Below are 11,095 nucleotides of genomic sequence, written 5' to 3' on the forward strand. Positions count from 1 at the left end.
GAAACTTAGAACCGGCCGACAGCCATCGGCTACAACTCTGGTATGGAGCAAGCACAGGCGCGATGAAGATTTCTGCTACGGCGTCGGGACTGCGACGTTCGGTGAGTAGCAAAAAACGCGCACTGAGCGCTCGGCCGCACCCACCGCCCGGCTAATGTCATGATGTTTTATTTAGTCTATGACCTTGTTTATGCTTGACCTTGTTTATGTTTATGACCTTGTTTATGTTTATTCTGGCAAGTTTGCGGGAACGCAAAGGGAGCTGTTAGGAGCACATAAAAAAGGCATGGCACATGGTCATGTTTGTGTTGTGAATTAATGTACTCGATTACGAAAAAGAAGCAGCGGGAAATCGCACGCTCGGAAGACCGATAAATATATGTGCTGGCACGGATTTTATCGCGGTTTCCTCTTTCTTTTTTGCATGGTTATGCCAGTAAATGATAGCGAAGAAGTTTGACGCAACTTGAGAAATAATATTGAAAAATCCAAGAATTTACAAAAAGAAAAGATTCAATCGTTACTACGGCCCATTAGGGTCACCGTCAGCGTCGAAGACTACAACGAAATTATTTTTGAGCAGCTCGTATAGCATCCATGCCACTGTGGTTGTTTGTGTACTGCCAAATGCTCATGAGTGAGTGAGTGAATAAACTTTATTGCAGGTCCGGCGAGGACGCGAATTCGTGGAGCACCCGGTTAGTCCCACGTCGGGACCGGCAGGTTTAGCCCACCGGGCCTGCCGGACAGCCAGCATTTGCTTTTCTAGAGCGGGGCTACGCAGAAGCGAGTCCCACTCCTCGTTGATGAACTTGGGGTATGTCGAGCCGCATTCCCAGAGCATGTTCTGGCCGGAGGACGGGCAGGCGTTGTCGCGATACACGTCGGGGTAAGCCTCATGAAGAGCGGACAGACACGGATATGTGCTGGACTGTAGAACCCTAAGCGAAACGGCGTGCGCCCTATTCAACTTGGGGTGAGGGGGTAGAAAGACCCTTCTGGACATGTAGAAATATTTAATAATCTCGTTGTGAGTAGCGGGAGCATCCCTGTGAGCGTAGAGAGGCGGGAAATCATTGCTCCTTATAGAGGAAGCGCGGTCGGTGAGGTCACGCGCAGCCTCGTGAGCAGACTCATTGAGGTTCGGGGTCGGGGGGCCCCCTCGACCGACCATACGGGAGCGGGAAACCAGTGAATTGAATGTTTTGTGAGAAAATATGGACTCGTGCCGCTAAGAAGACGAACAACTTCCTTCGCGATGTAACCCTTCTGAAAAGCCCTAACTACCGTTTCTGAATCACCATAGATTTCGGACCCACGACCATCTAGCAGGGCGAGGGCGATGACGACTTGCTCGGCGACTCCGGGGTCTGAAGTGCGAATCGAGACGCTATTGGAAATCTTGCCACTCGTGTCGCCCATAACGATGGCAAAGGTCTTCCCGTCACTGCACTCTGCGGCGTCGACGAAGCTTGCTCTAAAGTCGTGTTGCTTGATCTGTTTGAGGATGGCTGCTGCTCTGGCCTTGCGCCTTTTGTGGACGGGATGGAAGTTTCGGGGCACAGGGGCCACTACGAACTTGTCTCGAATGCACCTAGGGATCGGGGTACTGGCCATCGGGAATTCCACAGTATGGTAACCCAGTTCTTCGAGGATGCGTTTACGTGGCCCTGTGGTGGTCAGGCGACTGAGTTGCGTGCGTTCTTGGGCTTCGGCAATCTCTTCGGCGATGTTATGTACCCCCAGCATCAAGAGATCCTCGGTATGGGTCCTGATGGGAAGCCCAAGAGCCCTCTTGACTACTTTGCAGATTAGAACGTTGAGCTTGTCTCGCTCCGCTCTGAGCCAGTTGTGCATAGAAATTGTGTACGTGAGGTTGCAGAGTACGAAGGCATTGATCAGCCTGAGCCTGATGCCGGTTAGCGATTCTGCGAACGAGGCGGAAAGCGTTGTTCGTCTTTGCGAATATCTTGCGGAGAGCAGTTCCGTTCTCGCCGTTGAATTCGACAAACTTGGCCAGGACCCGAATAGCGTCGACCCTGGGTATCAGCCCACCGTCACAAGTGCGAAGTCTGATGCTGCTTTCGGAGACTGGCTTCCAATCTTTGCGTCTGCCTCCCTTCTCTTTTCTTTAAAGCAGGAGCTCCAACTTGGCGGGGGAGCATCGAAGTCCGGTGGGGCGGAGATACTCCTCGATCACGTCGATCGCTTCCTGCGTGGCTTCTTCGACTCTGCCCTCGCAGCCGCCGGAGCACCAAATGGTGATGTGATCGGTGTAGATGGCGTGCTTGACGTCTTTCGGAAAGACCAATCATACAGATGCTAAACAATGTTGGGGAGATCATGGTACCCTGAGGAGCTTCCCGCCCTCCGAGGGGCACATCTTCGGCGTGGAAGTCTCCAGTGCGAAGCTTGGCCTTCCTGTCATTTAGAAAAGAGCTGACGTAGCTGTGGTATCTGGAACCGAGACCCAGGTCTGGAATGGTCTTGACGATGAAGGTGTGGAGCACGTTGTCGAAAGCCTTCTCGAGGTCCAGACCGAGCAGAGCCGTGACGTTTATGGAAAGGCTATCCACAATCTGATGCTTGATTAGTTTCATGGCATGCTGCGTTAAGAGTCCGGCGCGGAAGCCACTCATGTTGTACGTGTAAACCTCGTTGTCTTCGAGGTACCCGTTAAGCCTGTTGAGGACGACGCGCTCCATGGCCTTGCCGACGCAGGAGGTCAGAGAAATCGGCCTCAAGTTCTCGATGTTCGGGGCCTTGCCGGGCTTGGGAATGAGCACCCTGCAGGCCGTCTTCCATTCTATAGGTACAATGCCGCTCTTCCAGCACTCACTGCACGGTGCGAAAGCGCTCTCGCAGCGCTTTCGCACCGTGCACGGACATTGTGCATGGACATGCATGCAGACGCACAGTCTGTCGCTGCAAACCCATGCGATTATTATATTGAGGCTTCATTCTGGTATGATCTATTCGGTTATACAGACATCCCACTATAAGAACATATTTCACATAGTTTACTCTCAGTGTTTGCTAACCTTTCACGCAAGAAGCCTGTTCGGGAGACTCCATCGCGGCACCGCGCGCAGTGGCGTTCAGTGTACATATTCGGTAAAGAGATAGCGTCTGTAAATGATTCTGTGCTTTCAGTTTGCCCAACATTATTATTTTGGCAGTAAAAAACTTCCCTCGTTTTGAGAGTACTTACAGCAATGTCCAGGAGGGCTGCCGCGTGGCGTTTTTATTAAGCGCCGTAAACAAAACCTATGAGGAGCGAGCCGTGTTATTATCCCTCATACTGCGCGAGGGAAGCGTTTCCGACAGATGGCGACTGGGTATCCTCGGCCCCAATAGCCACGATGCTGTGTGCCTCGATAGATAGAATAAACTTTATTGTCCAATGGATACGGTGATCTACCCAACCCCGACACGCAGGTCCGGGGGCGAGTGCCGCCGCCTCAGATGCAGGCTGGGAGGTCTTGGGTCCCAGCAGCCTCTTCAGCCAGTTGGACGAGTCGGAGCTGGAGATCAGAGTCCGAGCTCCGCAGCAGGGTCTCCCAGTTGTCTCTACTACCTATTTTGTGCGTTCCCCGGGAGATTACGAGCACTCACATGCTCGCTCATACGAGACCTGCCTTTCTGAAATTCACAGACCTTAGTCAACGCAAAACTGTTTATTCAGAAGAGTAACAAAAAAAGCTCATGCCAAAATTTTTCAAAATTAGCATGCCATTTTGTCAGTTCTGAAGCGACTTTACACACTGCAGTCGTTCGCGGCCAGAAATTAGTGTGCTATTTAGAATCACCCGCCGTGGTTGCTCAGTTGCTTTGGTGTTGGGCTGCTGAGCACGACGTCGCGGGATCGAATCCCGGCCACGGCGGCCGTATCTCAATGGGGGCAAAATGCGAAAACCCCGTTTACTTAGATTTAGGTGCACTTTAAAGAACGCCAGGTGGTTGAATTTCCCGGAGTCCTCCACTGCGGCGTGCCTCATAATTACAAAGTGATTTTGGCACGTAAAACCCCATAATTTCATTTTCATTTAGAGTAAACAAGAAAAATGTAGGCGCGGTTTAAGGATAGATATAGGATAAAACCTTTATATATATTTAACCTGTATATAATGGTTAAAGGTGTTAAAGGTGTAACTGTGGTTAAATGTTATATATCTGTATATATATATATATATATATATATATATATATATATATATATATATATATATATATATATATATATATTTATTTATTTATTTATTTATTTATTTATTTATTTATTTATATATATACACACATGGGGGGGTGTTCGCAACGCTGGTTGAGTATCCACTCCCTTTAATGAATGTCTTCACAGCGAACGTAGGTGACTGTGTGCCACTTTGTATGTACCCCTCTTCAATGACAAAAAGCATTTAAATTTAAAATTTATCCGGTGCTAGGCGGTATAGAACACGAGTCATATATAATCAGACAATCATTTGTATATGTTGTATTCACACAAGTGCCGCGCACGGACTTCGCGGCTGCGTTGCTGAAAGACGCAGCGTGTCCAGATGGAAGCGCCAGAGAAGAGCCCGCCTGCACGCACTCTCCATACATCACCCGTGTATGCGGTGGCGATACGGTGTGTCGCTGCATTACTACTTTGCTCATAGTAATAACGTCAAACTTCCAGGGCCATACGTAGTCCTGGTGTGCAATTTATGAATGTCATAACGAGTAAATTACTACAGAAGATTACGCCGATGCACAAGACGTTCAAGAGAGAGCAAGCAGGAGCGGATTATGTTCGTCCTTCTTGCCGACGAAGCCGCAATGCGTGCCAGGATGGTTCAGTAAGCGGCAAGCTGTCCAATTCTAGCCTTAAGCAAAGCCATTCTCATCACGGCGGTTTTCATCTACTTTATATTTTTCGAAAACGAGTTCCCATTGCTCTAAGTGGACAAATCAGTTTGATTGCCAAGAGACACTTTAATACATGTCCATTATACAAGCTGACCTAGGCGTAATATTGTCGGAAGCGAACGTCATCGTTCTGCCTGATTCTTTAAAACCTGGCGTGGTTGCGTTTCACGTGCAACGCAAATTGGGGGCCAGCACGGAGCGGATATATTTGCCTAGAGAAAGAACTGGCCTTCCGCGAGTTGAGCCCTCACGCATTACGAAACCACAGATGCAGAGCAAACGGTCAGCATGCATAGGTACTGGTCAGGTTTTGTTAAATTCTAAAAATCGGAGTGAAGCCAGCAGGCACGAAGTTATATTCGAAAATGCATCAATCGCTCACACGCAGCAATTGTAAGCGAAGTTGTGAACATTTCAAATCTAAATGTGGAGATACTGTGTGCCGTCTTTTTCCTAAAGTATCGTCCTACGAACTTTCCTAACTGAGCTCCATACATGTCGAGAAAACTCTTGCAGTTTGGCGAAGGCGCACGCATTCTCAAGTTTCAGGTGGCTGTGAGCTCCCTGGACGACAACAGTGCAAATTTCTGTACGGCACGTTTACGAAAGCCGCTTAATACAAGGAATGTTACCGACTTACGCAAAGCCGTGAAGCACTTGAGCGGAACTTGAGCGATAACATTACCGTGAATGGGCAATATTCACAACTATCGTTTTTCTCTATATTCGTGGCTTTCAGTTGTCAGCACTACGATATGTGCACGCTTGTTCCATGTACTTCTCCAGCAAGGATCTCGCAATATAAGTACCTTGGGTAGAGGCCTAGTCTAATCGGAAAAGGTGAATGAACGAATCTGAAAGAAAGTAGACATGCCGGAGTGTCTTATTGTTCACTTGTGCGATGACACGCAATCACATGTCAGGAGTCAACGCACACCAGAAAACACTTCATCAATGAGAGTCTCATAGCTCCATAAAAACACCAATGCACAGTGCACAAAAAAAGGTTCACAAAAGATGAACTCAGTAAAAAAGCAACCTGCCGTTAAACTACAATAAATAGGGGAAAATATAAAAATATAATAGCCTGTTCTTTAAATGCAGGCGTGTTAACATTACAGGTGTGTCGCCTGACAATTCACTGAAGGATGGACCTTCGACGTTGTCGAACCGAGCGATACTGAAGACTTTTGCTGAGATTCCTTGGACCGCTTAGCTGGCTTGGTGGTGGACGCCAGTGAAGTCAGGATAGCTTCCTTGCGTTCTTTTTCACTCTGATGATAATGCTGTTCCTTTCTTTCGGCAAAAATCTCTGGCAGCCACTGGATGAAAACCCCACTCAACAAAGCTAAGAAAGCCACCACCACGATGAGCGGCATGCCGGCTTCGCTGGGACCGCCCCATAGCACCACGATGACCGAGGCCGTGATGACCCCCATGCGGCCGAACGCATACGAGGTGGTGAGCCCCAAACTCCGTATAGTTGTGGGGAAAACCTCCGCCGTGTAGCCGTAGTTGACACTTAGCGCAGCGGATGCAAGGCTCTCGACGACGACGCCGACTGCGGATGAAAGCGGTGACGCCGTCGCCACAGAGGCGGCGGCAAGCGCGACGGCGGAGGCGCACAGAAACGCGAGCAGTATGGAGAGCGTCTCGCGCTGTCCGTGGTTGCTGATGTACCAGCAGACACTCGCGTAGAGCGACGCCTGGACGACCGTGTGCACTGTGAGCCAGAAGTTGCTGGTCGTGACGTTCAGAAGGACGAGACCGTAGTAGGCGAGATTCACGCTGAACCACGACAGTAGCACCGACAGGACGCCCCAGCGAAAAACCGGCTCGTGCAGGAACGTCTCGGTGCTCGCGATGGGCATGTTGTATAGGTTAGCGGTCTCACGCTTCTGGATCTGTGATGTGAGCGCTCTGAAGGAATTTCGCGCCTTGTCCGCGCTCAAGCCGTTGCTAGTCGCCGCTGCCACGACCGCCATCTCCGCGGCGCGAGACTGTCCCGTGCAGAGAAGCCAGCTGGGGGACTCGTCGAGGAGGCAGCACCAGAGGAACAGCATCAACGTAGGCAGCAGCAGGAGCAAGTGTGCCATGAGCCAATGTGGCTCCAGCAAAGACAGCACGTGCAAAGCCGGTGGAACCAGCGTCGTGCCCACCGCTGTGTCCAGGACGCCGTACGTGGCCCGGTTCTGGTTGCCAGTCACTTCGTAGATGAGGATGAACATGAGCACCTGAACCGAGCAGCTGGACGCGGAGATGCAGAAACGGCTCACCAGGAACATGACGAATGTCTGCGCCAAGCTGCAGGCTACGCTAAATGCCAGGAGGCACAGCACGCTGCCCATGATCACCAGCCGGCGGCCGATCCTGTCGGATACGAACCCGGCGGCCGGCACGAGCAATGCAGCTCCCAGCATGTTGGCCATGGTGGTGAACTTGTGGAGCCAGCGCTTATTGCAGACGAGGTCCCACCGGCTCACGATGCTGTCGCTGGCGTCACTGGTGTCGTAATCCCACTTGCGGCACGGCACCACGCGGCGCACCTCTTCGGAATTTTGCGGCTGGGATGTTAAGGTGACAAATTAAATATTGCCGCTTGAAAAGACACGGCTCTGTTTCCCAAACTCTGTTAAGTACTTCTAACTCTTTGTCAAATATGCAGCGGCCTTGTTGTGAAAGCCAACTTCATATTAGGCAGTGCAGCTACGTAACAAAACAGCTATCCTAGCGAAGAAGCTCAGCGAAAACAGGCCACGATTTCTGATTGTAAAAGGCCACTGCTGGCCACACGTTTACGGCCCCGAAACTGCTAATGTTCTATTGTAGAACAAAGCGACGTTTTTATTTTTCCTTTGTTAAGAATGGTACAAGTGTTAATATAAGTGTGCCGAGGCATAATTGTGATGCTAGAAATCCCGATTATGACACAATATCACGAAACGTTGTAGCAGCGACTTCAATATCACTTAAAATACTTTCCACACATTTGTCCACCCTTCTTGTTTGCGAAAAATATAAAGAATTTTAAACACTTCTTTGTGGCAGACTCTTCTTCACTACCTTCCTTATCCACAACATGCTACATGTGTGAAGTTGAAGAGGAGTATTACTGCTTGATAGGGTAGCCAAATCCGAAGCATGCGCGAATTGACTTGAGTGAAGCACGTGGCTGGTGAGATGAACAGAAGGGTTCAAAGACTGAATGATTAAACGAGGGTTTGCTTTCAAAATAAAGTGCTCTGAGTAGGTCTCGCATGTAAGCCGCATACTCATCACATCGCAATCCCTGTGTGCGAGCGTATCACGTTGCAGCACGTCCAGGCAGCACGTTGGTTTAATATGAGAGTGGTGATTTGACGGTAAATGTTACCATGCGTGGACGACTGCTGTTTGTCTCTGTAGTACACATAACCCACGGGGAGACGCGTCTGCTTCAGGCGTTGTTGTGCGCGATCGTACATAACCTCCAAGAAAGTTGGCATTGTCGTTGTCTCCCACGGCGCATCGCATCTTGGCAGAAGCATTAAACTTTACTTGAATTATGGCACTATACGTGGAAAAACCACTATCAGATCATGAGGCACGCCATATTCAAACACTACGGTAAAATTTTGACCACTGGGGTTCTTTAACGAGTGCCTAAACCTAAGTACACGAGTGCGTTTCAATTTCGCCCTCACCGAAGTGTGGCTACCACGGTCGGGATCAAACTTGCGATCTCAAGCAATGACATAGTCGCAAAGCTACCGCGGTGGGCACAGAAATGTTGATTCGGAGTGCGACGCCTAGACTCTACAGTGCTACCGTGTCGCTTAGACGCGGCGGTGCTTTAATGCGGCTTCGAGTCTATGCGCCGTGCGTCAGTTGTCCACTTGACAAATTCGCATTGTGCTTGTTTTTCAGAAATAGCGGAAGTATACCGTTATTTGAACTTCACTGTATCCCGCTTTTCCGCAATCACTGTAGTGTCTAGCTGTAGCTAGGGTGCCTCTGGGGAGTGTGCGTTGAGGCACCCTATAGTAGCACCGACTGCTCGCCTCCTCACGTCCCCTTTTGCCTCTCCCGCCGTACCCCCATGTATGCGAATTGCCAGCGAGGAGTGCCAAGGCTCACTCGTTTCGTGGCTGCGTCGGCTCTACCCATTATAAGCCTGCTCTCCCCGTCCTCCCAATCGTTCTACATACTTGGCCTCTGAACGGTTGTACATTAGTTGAAAGGTAAGCGGTGCAGTCTCTGCAATCCTTTTGCGGGCGTCCCGGATAATTAAAGCCGCCAAGACGCTAATGTGACGACGCCCAGGCAGCACCAGTGGGCATTGTGCAGATTCGACGCTGGACAAAGGTCAACACGTGTTTCTCGCCTCGCGTTTCCTCTCAGCCACGCTCCTGTCGCGTGTACATACGCTCTGAACCACCACTCGACGCGGCGTGTAATCCGCAGCAGCAGCAGGGCAATAGTCCAAGACGCAAATAAATCTTTGCTTTAGAATGTATTTGGGTTGGCCATGTAATGCTTAGATTATGCGCCCTCCGCTTGTACTCCGGCCGCGGCTGTACATGGTGCGGCTGAATACCTAGTATGGCTGAAAATGCCCTATATCGATTCACTCGCCGCTGCTTTCTTTGCCAACACGCCAGCGCTCTGACGCCGAGTGTCCGCGTTCATGAGTAAGATCTGCTCATGGTTGCCTGTGCGCTCATGATGCCGTGTTTGTTAATTTAGTTAGTAAGCGAATGTTAACATCACCTTGCACAGCTCATAAAACTTCTAACCTTACTGCGCATAGCTGTGTAATTTGCTATACCAAACAATGCTTCTTCTTTTAGGGGCAACGGAGGCTTTTTTGAACAAAACGCCGTTTGATACATTGAAGGTCAAAAATTACTGGGGCACCAGTGCATTTCATCGCAAATTTTGCGAACGCGTGTCTCCGATTTGGGATGACCCCCAAAATTCATTCTGCGTTAATATGACTTCGGACGTCACCGCATAAAATTCGTAAATTGTAATATTTGCCGTAAAGTAATTAGTTTTAAGGGTAATTAGCAAAACGTGTTAATTAGTCTACTATTCATTTTGGCTCCTTGTGCAAATGTTGTGCAATCTGTAGCTCCTTGTGCAATTGTGCAAATCTGTAGCTCAAAAAGTAGAATTGGGCTACATATATGCCACTAGGGATTTTCAAAAACACTGCTAACGATAAAATAGGGCACTTTATATATAGCCTGCTCTTAAGCAAGAGTTCTCACCATCGGCAACGGTGGGTGGTAAACGGTGCACTGGCTGAAGCTGCCGTCAGCCTCAAGGGGTATGGCCACGTTCCTCCACGCCTCTCTGGACATCCCGCTGAGTTCGCTCGGCGGCCGGCACCAGTGGTCCACGTCGCGGCCAATCCAGAAGTGGGCGAACGCGTGTAGCAGCACCACCACCACGGACAACATGCCGGTGAAGAGCAGGCGCCGCTGGAAGTTGCCGTGTCCAAGGATGGCGTAGATGCTTTCTTGGATGGCCGTGCGGGCATCGTTGAAAAGGACGACTGCTGGAGCAGAGCTCACCGGGTGCGCCGCTGCGCACGTTTCCGGAGCTTCTCGGTCATCCTTTGCCGACCGTGCCGTATCCTGGGCCGGCATGGCGCTAAGCTTAGCCATGGCGAGAACAAGACGCTAAAATGCCCTATATCATTCAAATGCCAGCTCGCTTGCTCCTCAATTGCTAGCACATAACATGCATATCACTTCATCCTCTTCTTCTTCTGCGCGAGTGATCAGATCACGTGAGGTATTTGCTTTTTTGTCCTCTCTTAAGCTCTCACGTGTGCAGAGCAGCACTGGTCACGAGTAAAAATTGTAATGCCCTATTAAGATATAGCTAGGCACAAAAGAAGCATGAGTGCATCATGGCGTTGGCCGGAAAATACAGCTGTGCTGGTGATCGACTAACTGCGTCATTCATTGGTAAAAGCTTTAATCTCGATTATTTCTAAAAGGGGTAATCGGCTCGGTGTACTGCAACGGGAACCTGTACTTAAGTTGTCGGATGGTACCTAGCTTCAGGTCCCCAAGTTACGATGTATGCTTTATATGGTTCTGGAAATTTATTATAATGCCATTAGCATTCTTAGTGCACCTCACGCACTTCTTGGTGTCTTTTGGTATCTATCTATCTATCTATCTATCTATCTATC

At 49.7% G+C, this 11,095-nt stretch overlaps 1 protein-coding gene across 1 annotated transcript; it reads right to left on the bottom strand.

Moving 5' to 3' along the window:
- Positions 1 to 4,399: 4,399 nt before the first annotated feature.
- On the bottom strand, positions 4,400 to 10,656 carry LOC135914871 (solute carrier family 22 member 7-like). Its single transcript, XM_065447789.1, has 2 exons — positions 10,161 to 10,656; positions 4,400 to 7,472 (listed from the first exon to the last, which is right to left on the bottom strand). Exons 1-2 carry the CDS (start codon positions 10,557 to 10,559, stop codon positions 6,024 to 6,026), a joined length of 1,848 nt encoding a protein of 615 aa, XP_065303861.1. The 5' UTR covers positions 10,560 to 10,656; the 3' UTR covers positions 4,400 to 6,023.
- Between the last annotated feature and the right edge of the window lie 439 nt (positions 10,657 to 11,095).

Source organism: Dermacentor albipictus, chromosome 2 (assembly GCF_038994185.2).
Source record: "Dermacentor albipictus isolate Rhodes 1998 colony chromosome 2, USDA_Dalb.pri_finalv2, whole genome shotgun sequence".
Taxonomy (NCBI): Eukaryota; Metazoa; Arthropoda; class Arachnida; order Ixodida; family Ixodidae; genus Dermacentor; species Dermacentor albipictus.

Bases quoted from the DNA above. Each gene is read 5' to 3' on its own strand.
- LOC135914871 (XM_065447789.1), bottom strand. From the start codon at position 10,559: ATGGCTAAGCTTAGCGCCATGCCGGCCCAGGATACGGCACGGTCGGCA. The intron at 7,473-10,160 runs GTGAGAACTCTT...TTAACATCCCAG, and splicing joins ACCACCCACCGTTGCCGATG to CCGCAAAATTCCGAAGAGGT.